Genomic DNA, 16,179 nt, shown 5'->3' on the forward strand with positions numbered 1-16,179 from the left:
TCCAGCAGAACTTAAGTGACCTCACCGATAGGGCATTTGTCAGAAGGAACAGCTCGGGCAAGGGGGAGGGAGCACGGTTCGGCGGGCGAGCAGGAAGGGAGCAGCTGCGTGGCTTGAGCAGGCGAGCAGGTGAAAGCGTGGCGTTCAATTTAAAATGACAATTTAAAACAATAATCAGACAATGTGTACAAATGTCTCCTTTGTAAAACTGATTCCCTGCAGCCCCACTTGAACACAGCGGGTAAAAAAAAATTTCCAAATTGTGACGTCATGTTTCACCTGAAAAAAAGCTTTTGGATATTCGGAATTTCTGTTGATCAGTTTTCCTTTGATCAGAAATGTACTGTATTAAACAAACTATTGGAAGCAAGCTATGGTAAATGTCATGACATAAGTATTACATCATTTTATTTTGCCAATTTGCACATTTTGAACAAGCAATGGCAATTAGTGATCAGTCACAAATAGGGATAATATGCAAGTTCACTGGAATTCATAAAACAAGGAAATACAAGAGACGCGCTGCCCCAGCTGAAAAATATAATTTATCTCATATGATGTGCTCGTCATATTCCTGTTTTTTTGCTTCAATGGTTTGCTTCACTTCACAGAAACTGTCAAGATTTTGCACTTGAATCTGCAATGAAGGAAGATTTCAATAAGCTAGTAAATAAAACATGACATACACCCACATATTCCCACTGTTAACACAGAAAATAAATTATTTCTTCCAATCATGTGGCACACAGATGACAGGTATTGATGTCATCAGTCACTGAGGTCACATGATGAGGAGCAATGAATGAAGATGTTGAATTTACACTTAGACAAGGCAAGGTTCTCTTCCTGCAGCTGCATATCAGATCCCAGGCTGAATTTAATACATCAATTAAACAGATCCTATAATCTCTCTTTCAAAGGACCCAGTAAATCTAAACACTTTCCAAGAAGGCTAATTTGTTTAACAAATATTTCTCAGACTATGGCTGTGAAACTGGACCTGCAATGCCCTACTTTTTTTTAACATAGCGAGGGTCTCAGCAGCTGAAGAACCCAGACTGGCTGCAACCTGTTGGTGACTCTCACGTGGGCTGCGGGCGACTGGCTCAGGTATCAGAGCTAGATTCAAGAGGGTCTGAGGGAAAGGAGGGCTCCCGAAGGGCCTCGGGCACTGAAGGTTTCCTGACCACGTCAGATGTTGGGAGCTGGAGCTCGGGCTGCTGATGGATTGAACAGGAGACTGTGTGGCTGCGGAGATTGCGGGAGCACTTGAGGCGAATCCATGGACACTCAATGACTCTGAAGGGACTCCCTTTTGCTTCTCTTAGGGGTGCTGGGCAATGCTCCTCTTTTGGCAAACAGAAGTTGAAGCATATCCTGCATATTGCATATTTAATGTATTATTACATGACAATAACATTTTTAAAATTTAGACATACAGCATGGTTACAGGCCCTTCAGTTCAAGAGCCATGCCACCCAAATAGATCCAGTTGACCTACAACCCCAATAAGTTTTGAAGGGTGTGAGGAAACCGGAGCACCCAGAGGAAACCCGTACAGACACGGGGAGAATGTACAAACCCCTTACAGGCTGCGCAGGATTTGAATCTTGGACCTGATCGCTGCCGCTGTAAAAGCATTGTGCTCACCGCTACACTAATCCTGCCGCCCTTTTGACTGTGAATTTGAAGGATACACTTCTATCCCTGCATAATACAAGGCAGATTCAGTAACATGCTGAAGCACACTTCACCTGTTCATTGTGGAACTGTGCTGACTAAGTCGATAGGGATGTCTATCCTCCTCCATTACTGGTTTCACAATGGGATGTAATAATCAAGCTAATGTTACATTTATGGAAAGCATGGGTCCAGAAATTCACTTGCACTGGGAAGATATTCTGATGTTAAGATGCTACTAACAATCTCTGTTCAAAATGCTTCCATAAAATGGTGACATACATTTGCAGGAGTTCCTAAAGAGCGCCAATGGGCTTCATCATGGAAAGCTACCTGGTTGAAGAACAGTATGGCCAAATTTCCCAAACTTTTCTCAGTTCTGGCCTCAGGAAATAGTTCTTGAAGGGACAAACAAACCAGCTAATGGGAAGGGTGAGCAAAGCAAGGGTGCCCACTACAATGGTTGGAGGAAATGACTGGCCAATTTACTCCTTAGAATTGGGGGCAGATGTGTCTCCCAGCACTTCTGAAGAACACTGAGCAGGAAGTAGTCTCCATGTGCAAGGAGAACTCATGGTCCTTGCCCAAGAACTAATAGAAGGTCATGAGACTTTTGTGCAAATGCTTGCACTATTTTTTTTTCACACTGTGAACCATATCAATCAAAATACATATGAACATTCCCCTATTAAATATACACAGTGGCATTTTCTCCCCTTTTTTCCCCTCTACCTTCCCTCCCCTCTCCAAACCCATTAAACATACAACATATACAATACTATAAAACCATTAAACAATGTCATAACACAATGAAAATAAACAAGAAAATTGTTTCATCTACTTTTACACACTGGATCAAGTCATTTTGTCTTTTTATCATTTTAGGGGGTGGAGGTCCACGGTAGGCCCTCTCTGTTATGTTCCATGTACGGTTCCCAAATTTGTTCAAATAATGTGACTTTATTTTTTGAATTATATGTTATTTTTTCCAATGGAATAACATTAATTTCTATGTACCATTGCTAGAGAAATGGGGGAGATATTAAACAGTTTCTTTTCTTCGGTATTCACTAAGAAGGATATTGGGAGATGTGGGATTAAAAAAGCAAATTGGGTAAATATGGGGAATATAGAGATTACAAAAGGTGTAGTTTTAAGGCTTTTGAAGAATATAAAGGTGGATAAGTCTCCGGGACCAGACGGGATCTTCCCCAGGACATTGAGAGAAGTGAAGGAGGAAATAGCAGAGGCTCTGGCGGTAATTTTTCAAATGTCATTAGATATGGGGATAGTGCCGGAGGATTGGCGCATTGCGCATGTGGTTCCGTTATTTAAAAAGGGTTCAAGGAGGAAGCCTGGCAACTATCGGCCTGTAAGTTTGACGTCTGTGGTAGGTAAATTAATGGAGAAAATTCTTAGAGATAGTACTTATAAACATCTGGATAGACAGGGTCTGATCAGGAGCACTCAACATGGATTTGTAGGAGGAAGGTCATGTTTGACCAATCTGATTGAATTTTTTGAAGAGGTGACTAGGAATGTGGATGAGGGTAGCACAGTGGATGTTGTCTATATGGACTTCAGTAAGGCCTTCGATAAGGTACCACATGGAAGGTTAGTTAGGAAGGTGCAGTCTTTAGGTATAAATTTTGAGATAGTCAAATGGATTGAACATTGGCTGAAAGGGAGAGTCCAGAGAGTGGTAGTGGATAATTGTCTGTCAGGTTGGAGGCCGGTGACCAGTGGTGTGCCTCAAGGATCTGTATTGGGCCCATTGTTGTTCGTTATATACATTAATGATCTAGATGATGGGGTGGTGAATTGGATTAGTAAATATGCAGACGATACTAAGATAGGTGGAATAGTGGATAATGAAGAAGGTTTTCAAGGATTGCAGAGGGATTTGGGCTGCTTAGAAAAGTGGGCTGAAAAATGGCAGATGGAATTTAATGCTGATAAGTGTAAGGTGCTTCATTTTGGTAAGAAGAATCAGAATAGGACATATGTGGTAAATGGGAGAGCATTGAGAAATACAGAAGAGCAGAAAGATTTAGGAGTGACGGTACATCGTTCCCTGAAGGTAGAAACTCACGTGAATAGGGTGGTGAAGAAGGCTTTTAGTATGCTGGCCTTTATCAATCATTGCATGGAATATAGGAGTTGGGAGGTGATGTTGAGATTGTATAAGACGTTGGTGCGGCCTAATTTGGAGTTCTGTGTGCAGTTCTGGTCGCCTAATTATAGGAAGGATATAAACAGAGTGGAGAGAGTGCAGAGAAGGTTTACCAGAATGTTGCCTGGGTTTAAGCATCTGGAGTATGGGGAGAGATTGGACAGATTGGGTCTTTATTCTTTGGAGCGTAGAAGGTTGAGAGGGGATTTGATAGAAGTATTTAAGATTATGAAAGGGATAGACAGAATGGATGTGGATAGACTATTTCCGTTAAGAGGAGGAAAGTTTAAAACAAGAGGACATGAGTTAAGAATTAAGGGGCAGAGGTTTAGAGGTAACATGAGGGGGAACTTCTTTACTCAGAGAGTGGTAGCTGTGTGGAATGATCTTCCAGGAGAAATAGTGGCGGCGGAGTCAATTGTATTATTTAAGAAAAGGTTGGACAGGTATATGGATGAGAAGAAGATGGAGGGTTATGGGCATTGTGCAGGGAGGTGGGATTAGAAAGGGGTGTTTTGTTCGGTGCAGACTAGAAGGGCCTAATGGCCTGTTTCCGTGCTGTAATTGTTATGTTATGTTATGTTATGTACTCTCACGCTCTCTTCTGATTTCCAAGTTGACATTATACATTTTTTGCTACAGCTAAGGCTATCAGAGTAATTTTTTTTTGTGCTTCATCCAGTTTGAGGCCTAATTCTTTACTTCTTACCCAAAACTTATCCACTTTCTCACATGCCCAAATTGCGTGTACTGTTGTTCCCATTTCCTTCTTACAGCAAAAACTTCTATCTGATAATATTTGATCCCAGTTTTTTAACTTTTGGGGTGTGATATATAACCTGTGTAACCAATTATACTGTATCATGTGTAATCTTGTGTTTATTATTCTTCATAGTTCCAGAACATAACTTTTCCCATGTTTCATTTTTTATCTTTATGTTTAAATCTTTTTCCCACTTTTGTTTGGGTTTATAGCTTATTTCATCATTTTATTTCTCTTGCAGCTTGATGTACATGTTCGTTATAAATCTTTTTATTATCATTGTATCTGTAATCACATATTCAAAGCAGCTTCCTTCTGGTAATCTCAGTCTGTTTCCCAATTTATCCTTTAAGTAGGCTTTCAATGGGTGGTATGCAAACATTGTACCATAAGTTATTCCATATTTGTACTTCAATTGTTCAAATGTTAATAAATTATTTCCCAAAAAACAATTTTCTATTCTTTTCATTCCTTTTCTCTCCCATTCTCTAAAGGAAAGATTATCTATTGTAAAAGGGATTAGCTGATTTTGTGTCAATAATAATTTTGGTAGTTGGTCATTTGTTTTTTTTTCCTTTCTAAGTGAATCTTCTTCCATATATTGAGCAGATGGTGCAGTACTGGTGAGCTTTTATATTGCACCAGCTTTTCATCCCACTTATAAAGTATATGTTCCGGTACCTTCTCCCCTATTTTATCTAGCTCTATCTTAGTCCAATCTGGTTTTTCCCTTGTCTGATAAAAATCTGATAAATACCTTAACTGTGCTGCCCTATAATAATTTTTAAAGTTTGGTAACTGCAAACCACCTTGGTTGTACCACTCTGTTAATTTATCTAACACTATCCTCGGTTTACCCCCCTTTCCATAAAAATTTCTTTATTATTCTCTTTAGTTCATTGAAGAATTTCTCTGTTAAGGGAATTGGTAACAATTGAAATAAGTATTGTATCCTTGCGAAGACATTCATTTTAATGCAATTTACCCTCCCTATCAACATTAGTGGTAATTCTTTCCAATGTTCTAAGTCTTCCTGTAATTTCTTTATTAATGGCTGATAATTTAATTTATACAGGTGGCTTAAATTATTATCTAATACCTAGGTATCGGATTGCTTGTGTTTGCCATTTAAATGGTGATTCTTTTTTAAATTCTGTATAATTCACATAACTCATTGGCATCTCTTCACTTTTATTTGTGTTGATCTTGTACCCCAACATTTCTCCATATTCCTTCAATTTCCTATGTAGTTCTTTTATTGATATTTCTGGTTCTGTTAAGTATACTATGATGTCATCTGCAAATAAACTGATTTTATCCTCCTTCTCCTTTATTTTTATCCCTTTCATCTTATTTTCTCTTCTTATCAGTTCTGCCAATGGTTCTATTGCTAAAGCGAACAGTGGACATCCCTGCCTAGTTGACCTACTTAATTTAAATTGGTTCGATACATATCCATTTACTGTCACCTTCTCCAATGGTCCATTATATAATGCTTTAATCTAATTAATATATTTTTCTGATAGATTGAACCTCTGTAATACTTTGAATAAATAATTCCATTCTACCCTGTCAAAGGCTTTTTCTGCATCTAAAGCAACAGTCACCACTGGCATCTTATTTCATTGAACTGCATGAAATAAATTAATAAATTTACAGACATTATCCACTGTTCGTCTTTTCTTAATAAATCCAGTTTGATCTTGTTTTACTATTTTTGGTACAGAGTCGGCCAATCTGTTTGCTAATAATTGAGAGCTCAAATCTCCTTATAGGCACAAAAGGTTTTTAAACCAGAAAGTGAAAAGATTCCCCAATTTTGGCGATTGGCCTTTATTCTGTCCTCTCAGTATGATAGCAGAGGCAGCCTGCAAGAATCCTGATGGTGCAGGAGGCCTGACTTTGAGAGCAGTACAAGGTCTGCTGGAAGCATTTCAAGCATTAAACAAACCGCACCTGAAATCAAAAACAGAAATTGCTGGAAACATTCAGCAGATCTGGTCACACGTGTGGAAAGAGAGAGGTAACATTTCATGTTGAAGACCACAAATGAGTCTACCTCCACGTCACACATCATCTGAGCTTTGTGTAATCCTCTTGTGGCTGAAGCACCTCCCCTCCCATTTTAACAGCACAGAGGGAATATCTTTATCACAAACACTGTCAGGGACATGAAGGTCAATAAAACCTTTAATATTTGGATATCCTTGGGGAATTTGGAACTGGGGGTTGAGGAAGATGGCTTGGCTGCCTCCAGGTCAGGTTCACCATTGGATCAGACAGGAGGCCACGCAACTACCAAGTTGCAGGAGGTGGCGGCATCAGATGGGATCCAGGGGCACTCAATGCCTCTGAAGGGATTGGCTTTTGCTTCCCTTTCTCATCTTGCTAGTGGCACTGGACGAATGGTGCCTCTTTGTGTGTCTTTTGAGGACACTCAAAAGCAAAACAAAATTGTATATTTTTTCTATACGACAAAGAGAGCTCTTAAATTTTCAAATGTCGACTTGCCTGAAAAATAAACTCAACCAAAACTATCCTATTGCCTGCTTTGCTGTTCATCAGGGCAAATGATTTAAAAAAAAAACACAAAACAAGGCCCAGCATGCTGTTATCCTTAATTAAACAGGAAAGTCTGCAGAAGTTGTGATTGAGAAAAGTACTTGAGAAACTCGGCAGGTTATGCAAGACCTATAGGAAGTAAAGGGTGACGAACGTTCTGGGCCAGAGCCCTTCATCAACACGAGCAAAGAGCAGGCAGGCACCTGAAGAAAAAAGGTGGAGGGAAGAGGGCAGGGGGAGGAGCACTAACTAACAGGTGGGTATGGGTAAGAGTAGGAAAACAAACTGAGAAGCGACAGAGGGATGGGGTCGTATTATCAATGAAAAGGAAAGGGAAGGGTGGGGCAGCAAGGGGCATGGCAAGTAGGGAAAGAGAGATGGGGAGGAGTTTAAGAGAAACTGGAGAAGTCAACGTGAACGCTGTCTGATTGGGGAAGGCCCAGATGGAACACGAGATGTTGTTCCTCCTATTTGCGGTGGTCTCGGTTTGGCAGTGCACGAGGCGTAAGTCCATAATACCATAAGACATAGGAGCAGGAATATTCAGCTCTTCAAGTCTGTCCCGAGCTAATCCATTTCCCCACCCAATCCCACATCCCAGCCTTCTCCCCATAACTTTTGATGCCCTGGTTAGTCAAGGATCTATCAATCTATACATCCATGACCCTGCCTCCACAAGCCCCTCATTTTCCTAAATTCTAATGCGTACAGGCCAAGAACCGTCAAACGCTCTTCAGATGATATCCCTTACTAATCACAGAGCACCTATGGCAGAGGAAATACTTAAAGTGGGATGTGAATGGAAAAAGGTTGAGAACTGCTGCCTTAAATATTTCACCCTTCACTATGTCCTCTAGTTTTTTGTCTCACTCAAACTTCAATGGAAAAAACCTCTTTGCATTCACCCAATCACCCTCATAATTTTGTACATATCTATCATATCTCACCATATTTTCCAACCCTCCAAGGGATAAAGTCCTAACCTATTCAATCTTTCTCTATAACTCAGCTCTGCAAGTTCCAGAAATGTAAGTTTTCTCTGCGCTCTTTTAAACTTCTTGATATTGTTCCGAAGACAGATTTCCTCCCATAGAATCATAGAATTGAATAACATTACAGTACAGGCCCTTCAGCCATCAGTGTTGTTCCGACCTATATATTCCTACCAATAAAAATATTACTCTTCGTACCTTGTAACCCTCTACTTTTCATTCGTCCATGTGCCTAAGTGTCTTTTAAATGCTGCTAATGTTTCAGCCTCCATCATCTTGAAAGTCATCTGTGAACCAAATCATGACCAATCTAATCATTTTGAGATCTTCAGCACTTCTTCTGGTAATCTGAATTTTAATTCCACAGCTGTCAAGTTGGAATTTCCACTCTGATCCCTGGAGTCCAAGGCTATTGGGTAATTACTCCAAGAATGCAGTCAGCCTTTGTACTGAGCTGATGTCCTTACTGATTTCAACCAAGGATGTTTATAATGCTTTATTCACATTCTGAACATTTCACTACTGGCATTGATGTAGAGCAAGTTCTGTCTTGTTGACACGAGTGACATCCCAGCCTAAAGAATCCCCACATTCTTTAGCAAGGTGTCTCGAGCTACCTCTGAGCTAAAATGCCCAGAATTTCTTTGCAGTGGTTGGAGTGAATTCCGCAGCAGGTCGAAAGCCTGAGTCCAGCATTACACACAGTCTCAGAGCTGCAGGCATGACCTCTCTCACTTACAGCTGACTTTAACTGGAATGAACTGATTTTGAATTTGCAACCTGTGAAGAAAGGTTGTTGGTTAAATTCCATAATCATGAAAGTGAGGTGGGAACGTAAATTTTAGGGGCCTTGCAGGTTAATCAAGGTTATTTATTTCACAATATTCATTTATTTTTTTATCAGATGAGATACTATTTATCATCATGTAATAAAACGGAAAATTATTATCAAATATAATTGCCTTTAGTCTAGACAAAAGACCTGCCATTAGTATTGCCTGGAGCCCCATAGTCAGAGAAAGAACCAAAAATGAGTCCCCCCCCCCCACCCCCCATAGTCATAAGAGTGTCTGTGGATTCACCTCCAGCCTCATGAGACCCCAGTTCAGTTCAGACAATTTGCAACCCAAGCCCAGATCCAAACCTCCAATGTGCTGATGAGGAAGCCTTCAGCACCCAAGGGCCTTCAGGAGCCCTCCTTGCCCTCCAGTCCCAGTTCTGATCCCTGCTTCTGTCGGCCCACAGCCCGGTGCAAGTCCTTTGTCCTCAGATTGTTGACAGCCCGCAGCCTATGCATGTCCTTCAGCTGTAGAGCCCCTCGCTGGTCCACCACCATGGATACCGCCCTTAGGATTGTCTCCTCATAAATGGGGTGGGGGTGAAGAAAGAGATGTTCTCCCCATTTCTGGTGCCTGCATAAGTCTACTGCTTGTGGGTATGTATTTTCAGACTGCATATGTATTGCTTGTTATGATGAGTTTGCATGATTTTATGCTGAGGACCAGAGAATGCTGTTTCATTGGGTTGTACCTGTACAATCGGATGATAATGAACTTGAAACTCAAGCAATGTGAACCCAATTCATATTTCCAGTGCTATTCAATTTCTTTCTTGTATGTTTAAGGAAATCAAAATAGAATATTTTCTTGATGATAGAGTACCTTGTGATTAGATTTTCATTCCATTTACAACTTTAATGTTACAGTCCAACAAGAATAAATTGCAACTTGCCACTTGAAGGATCCTCAGTTAGCATTTTCTGTCATCTCATGTTTTGCCAATCTGAACTGTTTAAATGATTGTTTAATCTGGAAGAGATATTTTATTACATGGTTAGAAAAGCTTAAAAAGTGCCAAAAAAATCAAACATAAATTATTTTAGTGTGTACATTTTTGTAATTGGTAAATCAACTGCATTGCTTATCTTGAATCTTGGCTTTGCAGGTTTTGCTTGCTGTTTTCACATAGAGCTGTTCATGGTATTGTTTCAAATTGTGTTCACTGTAATGCTTTGAATTGCTTCAGTGAATGAGGTCCTTTTATCATAATTTCCTCCTTTTCTGTATTCCAGTCCCAATGTTGGGCCTTCATTCCAATAGCTTTTTAATGCTTGAGAGGAATTTGCTTGAGAAGGAGGTGTTGATGGGGGAAAAAAGTCACAGGCCGCAATCATTACTTCACGGCTGAGCAGGTTTGGGACTGTATTACCTGTAGCACCAAACAGGGCAGAGAGTACCAACTTCTTTACCTCCTCATCTTTCCAGTGGGGAAAATAATTGTGAATTACAGAAAACTACCATGTCAGGAAGCTCATAACTTCTCACTGAAGAAAAGCCAAGCTAATCTCTTTTTAGTCAAACAGAGCAATAGTCGAGAATAACAAATAGGAGCACAAAAGAACCACATTTCCTTAAGGTGAGGCTATGGCAGGGCACCCCAACATTGCGTTAGGGGTGCCAAGAATGCACCTGCAGAAGTGGGTACAGAGCTGTGAAATTGTCGTTCAGGTGGCAGCCCTGAAAGCGCTGTGCTGTCCACCTGAAAAGGACAGCTGCACTAGAAGCGCCTCGGAGCACACTCCTCCTCGTCACCGTGAGACATTGGGGCAGGGGTCGCCAGCGTGGGACGTTGGGGCAGGGGCGGCGGGGAGGGGGGACATCAGGCGTGGAGGGGGTCTGTCAGGCAGCGGGGAGGGGGGCTGTCAATTCGTGTGGCTGTCAGGCAGCAGGGAGTTGGGTCACTGGATGATTGTCATCAGCCCGCCCCTTAGCAGCCACTTTCAGGCAGCTGCATTCAGGTGCCTAGTGGGACTTCAGTACTCCAGCAATTATCCCTCCTGGAGGAGGGTAAGAAAGAGCGCCTCGAAGGCGCCTTCTACACTTTCAGGTGGGTACCCTGAGAGCCGCATAGGGGTAGAATATGTGGCTTTACCTCGGGGTATTCTGGCCACCTGAAACAACCTACCAATGTATGCAACTGAAAGAGCTTTCACTTCCCTGAAGTTTATTAAACAAAATGCTAAGTACCCTTGGTTACCTTTTCCACAGATACTTAAGAAATTATTGTCATGAACAGGTCACGAAATTTGTTGTTTTGCAGTAGCATTTATTATTTATTACTGGGTGCAAATATTAAAGTTACATTTAGAAATAAATAACAGTGAAAAAGGAAGAGGAAGTGAGGTAGTGTCTGTAGGTCGCAGTCCATTCAGAAATCTGATGACAAGGGGAAGAAGCTGTTTCAGTGCCCAGGCATGTTTGTCTTCAGTCTCCTGTGGTAGGAGAATGAAGAGGACATGGCTTGATTGGTGAGGGTCCTTGATGACACCGCCTCTTGTAGATGAGCTTAATAGAGTGAAGACTAATGCCCACGAGGGCTCTGGCCAAGTTCACTTTTCCTGTCCTGTGTGTTGGCATCTCCATACCAGAAAGTGATTCAACCAGTAGAAATTTATAAGCCTTTGGTGACATATTAAATCTCCTCAAACTCCTCATGAAGTATAGCCGCTGACCTATTGAGGATTTCCAGCATTCTTAATTGTTATTTCACTACTTGCATGGCAGATAAGCAACTGGATTAACAATCGAAAGCTGATAACTTGGAAATTTCCACGTGAATCCCATCGGGGCAGATATGTTCTGTTAATTAATTAAATCTGGAAGAAGAAGCAATGATCAGTCAGGGTGACCATAAAACTATTGGATTGCTGTAAAAATCCATTGGCTTCTCTTGACATTGAGATGTCACCCAAGGTCAAAGATGAAACTGAGTTCCTAGTATTGTGAGGCACAGTGTACTGATATCCTTGAAAACCTTTTTTTAAATGCTTGCTACCTAGAACCATAAAATGGAACTCACAGCTGACCTTGAACTGCAATATTGAATGGTTTCCACTTCTGTAACAGCAGCATTGCTGCAGGCCTGGGGAGAGCAGGGAGCAGAGACCAGCACTCTCCCACAGGGTCCTAGTGCCCAGTCCTACAGCCAATGGGTCCGTATGGTCTTCAAGCAGACTGTTAAAGGAGCCGATGGTGTGGAGGAAAATCTGAACACAAAGGGTTAAGGGTTCACCATAAGTTGCTTACAAGAACATACAAGAGTCAGTTGCATACTGCTTAAGTGGAGGCTTCTCCTCCAGGAAAAACAAGAACTGGTTTGATGAAAACAACCAGGAAATCCAGGAGCTGCTGGCAAAGAAGTGATCTGCCCACCAGGCTCACCTTGCAAAGCCTTCCTGGCCAGAGAAAAAAACGAGCCTTCCATCTCGCATGCAGCCATCTTCAGCGCAAACTCCGGGAGATCCAAAATGAGTGGTGGACTAGCCTCGCCAAACGAACCCAGCTTAGCGCCGACATTGGCGACTTCAGGGGTTATTATGAGACACTAAAGGTGGTGTACGGCCCCTCACCCCAAGTCCAAAGCCCTCTGCGCAGCTCAGACGGCGAAGTCCTCCTCAGTGACAAGATCTCCATCCTCAATCGATGGTCAGAACTCTTCCAATCCCTCTTCAGTGCCAATCGCTCAGTCCAAGAATCCGCCCTCAACAACCCTTGAGTCTAGAGCTGGATGAGGTCCTTACCCGGGAAGAGACATATAAAGCAATTGAACAACTGAAAAGTGGCAAAGCAGCAAGTATGGATGGAATCCCCCCCCCGACGTCTGGAAGGCTGGCGGCAAAGCTCTGCATACCAAACTGCATTAGTTTTTCATGCTCTGCTGGGACCAAGGAAAGCTGCCTCAGGACCTTCGTGATGCCATCATCATCACCCTGTACAAAAACAAAGGCAAGAAATCAGACTGCTCAAACGACAGGGGAATTACGCTGTTCTCCATTGCAGGCAAAATCTTCACTAGGATTCTCCTTAATAGACTAATACCTAATGTCGCCGAAAATGTCCTCCCAGAATCACAGTGTGGCTTTCGCGCAAACAGAGGAACTACTGACATGGTCTTTGCCCTCAGACAGCTCCAAGAAAAGTGCAGAGAACAAAACAAAAGACTCTACATCACCTTTGTTGACCTCACTAAAGCCTTCGACACCGTGAGTAGGAAAGGGCTATGGCAAATACTAGAGCGCCTCGGATGCCCCCCCAAGTTCCTCAACTTGGTTATCCAACTGCACGTAAACCAACAAGGTCGGGTCAGATACAGAAATGAGCTCTCCGAACCCTTCTCCATTGACAACAGCTTGAAGCAAGGCTGCGTCCTCACACCAACCCTCTTTACTATCTTCTTCAGCATGATGCTGAAACAAGCCATGAAAGACCTCAACAATGAAGACGCTGTTTACATCCGGAACCACACGGATGGCAGTCTCTTCAATCTGAGGGGCCTGCAAGCTCACACCAAGACACAAGAGCAACTTGTCCGCGAACTACTCTTTGCAGACGATGCCGCTTTAGTTGCCCATTCAGAGCCAGCTCTCCAGCGCATGAAGTCCTGTTTTGCGGAAACTGCCAAAATGTTTGGCCTAGAAGTCAGCCTGAAGAAAACTGAAGTCCTCCATCAGCCAGCTCCCCACCACAACTACCAGCCCCCCAACATCTCCATCGGGCACACAGAACTCAAAATAGTCAACCAGTTTACCTACCTCGGCTGCAGCATTTCATCTGATGCAAGGATCAACAAAGAGGTAGACAACAGACTCGCCAAGGCAAATAGCGCCTTTGGAAGACTACACAAAAGAGTCTGGAAAAACAATCACCTGAAGAAACACACAAAGATCAGCATGTACAGAGCCATTGTCATACCCACGCTCCTGTTCAGCTCTGAATCATGGGTCCTCTACCGGCATCACCTACGGCTCCTAGAACGCTTCCATCAGTGCTGTCTCCGCTCCATCCTCAACATTCATTGGAGCGACTTCATCACCAACATCGAAGTACTCGAGCTGGCAGAATCTGCAAGCATCGAATCCACGCTGCTGAAGACCCAACTGCGCTGGGTGGGTCACGTCTCCAGAATGGAGGACCATCACCTTCCCAAGATCGTGTTATATGGCGAGCTCTCCACTGGCCACCGAGACACAGGTGCACCAAAGAAGAGGTACAAGGACTGCTTAAAGAAATCTCTTGGTGCCTGCCACATTGACCACCGCCAGTGGGCTGATCTCGCCTCCAACTGTGCATCTTGGCGCCTCACAGTTCGGCGGGCAGAAACCTTCTTTGAAGAAGACCGCAGAGCCCACCTCACTGTCAAAAGACAAAGGAGGAAAAACCCAACACCAACCCACCAATTTTCCCTTGCAACCCTACAACCGTGTCTCCCTGTCCCGCATTGGACTTGTCAGTCACCAACGAGCCTGCAGCAGATGTGGATACCCCTCCATAAATCTTCATCCGCGAAGCCAAGCCAAAGAAAGAAGTGGAGGCAGGGAACCTCAAGGTTGCAATTTATCTGCAGACACGCTTATCTGCAGACATGATAAGCTTTGTAATTCTGTGAAACAATTATTAAATTATTACCAAATGTTGACAATGATAAACTATTGTCAGGTTGACTGCAACAGGGAGCCCACATGCAGGAATGCACTGCCATTTATTGTATATAAACTCTGTTAAAACTGGCTGTGAGCAGAGCCAGCTCAGTTTGGGTGCTGGGCATGCTCTCCAAGATATCTTGCTAAAAAAACTCTTCTGAAGTGTTACCCTGGTGTCGATAGTTGATTCTTTCTCCGCCACAGATGGTGCTTTATTTAAAATCCTGCAATCGCAGGCTCTGGGGCGAATATGGCAGTGCCTCTGTTCTGGAGTGACCTCGAGGAGTTTCCAACTCCGAGGGAGAAGTGGGCAGGTGCAGGGCATCAGTAACAGGGAGAACAGCCACTGTCGAGAAAGAGAAGCAGAGGAGATGACCCTAAGAATGGTGACCATAGTGATGGACCAACAAAAGCCTCTGTGGCTGAAGGACACAGACAGACAATGAGCTGATGGCAACTTGCGGGTGAGGAACCCATGCAGATGGAGGGCTGCTGGTGACCTGAGTTCAAAGGAATCACACCAGGCTGTAGGCAACTGGAGACTGGCCCATTAAGAACCAGGTATTGGAATTGGGATTTGAGAGGTTGCTGAGGGCAAGGAGGGCTTCTAAAGGGCCCTGAGTACTGAAGGCTCCCTCATTGTGTTGAGGTTTGGATCATTGATGGTTTGACCTGAACAGCTGCAGAAGCTGTTGGAGTGCAGGAGGCGAATCCACGGATACTCGGTGACTCTGGGAGAACTTCATTTTCTCTTTCACTGTCTGTAAGCGACGCTGGGCAATGTTAATGCTAATGGCGAATGATTGTTTCCCTTCAGGTAATTTCATGGAATGTTACATTTCAGTTTTATTAGTTTCTGACTCCGAGGAAGGACATCCTCGCCATGGAGCGGGTGCAGAGAAGGTTCACTAGACTGATACCAGGGATGGAAGGACTTGCATATGAAGAAAGGTTGGATAGACTAGGCTTGTATTCTCTGGAATTTAGAAGATTGAGGGAGGATCTTATAGAAACATCTAAAATTCTTAAGGGTTTAGACAGACTAGATGCAGGTAGGTTGTTTCCAATGCTGGGAAAAACCAGAATCAGGGGTCATATTTCAAGGATAAGGGGGATGTTTTCTTGGACTGAAATGAGAAAAAATTCTTCTCTCAGAGGGTGATGGATCTGTGGAATTCTTTGCCACAGGAAGTAGTTGAGGCTGGTTCCTTGTCAATATTTAAGAGTAGGTTAGATTTGGTCCTTGTGGCTCAGGGGATCAGGGGGTATGGGGAGAAGGGCGAAACCGGGTACTGATCAGCCATGATCATATTGAATGGCAGTGTAGGCTTGAAGGGCCAAATGGCCTACTCCTGCACCTATTTTCTACGTTTCTATGAATGTGCTGCAATGGAAACTTGATATGGTCCTTCATGGCCGGCTTATCCAGAAGGCATAGTGAATGGGATCTATGGGTGAATTGATCATTTGGATTCAACATTTGCCCATAGAAGGCAGTCCGGTGGTCTTCTGCAAGAATAGACTCAGGGAC

The 16,179-nt window shown here is 43.0% G+C and overlaps 1 protein-coding gene across 8 annotated transcripts in view; it reads right to left on the reverse strand.

Annotated features, from left to right (window-relative positions):
* Positions 1-372: 372 nt before the first annotated feature.
* The window catches only part of LOC138755080 (protein ITPRID1-like), a 110,302-nt gene continuing 94,495 nt past the window's right edge, over positions 373-16,179 (reverse strand). For 6 of the 8 annotated variants that reach the window (XM_069920305.1, XM_069920303.1, XM_069920302.1 and 3 more), the window contains 3 exons: positions 14,818-14,994; positions 9,902-9,978; positions 373-637 (listed from right to left, as the gene is read on the reverse strand). In XM_069920305.1, coding sequence (XP_069776406.1) covers positions 9,916-9,978; positions 14,818-14,994 — 240 coding nt within the window. In that variant the 3' untranslated portion in view covers positions 373-637; positions 9,902-9,915. The remainder of the gene's footprint in view (positions 638-9,901; positions 9,979-14,817; positions 14,995-16,179) is intronic. The other 2 variants (XM_069920306.1, XM_069920304.1) reach the window with 1 other exon arrangement.

Source organism: Narcine bancroftii, chromosome 2 (genome assembly GCF_036971445.1).
Source record: "Narcine bancroftii isolate sNarBan1 chromosome 2, sNarBan1.hap1, whole genome shotgun sequence".
Classification (NCBI taxonomy): Eukaryota; Metazoa; Chordata; class Chondrichthyes; order Torpediniformes; family Narcinidae; genus Narcine; species Narcine bancroftii.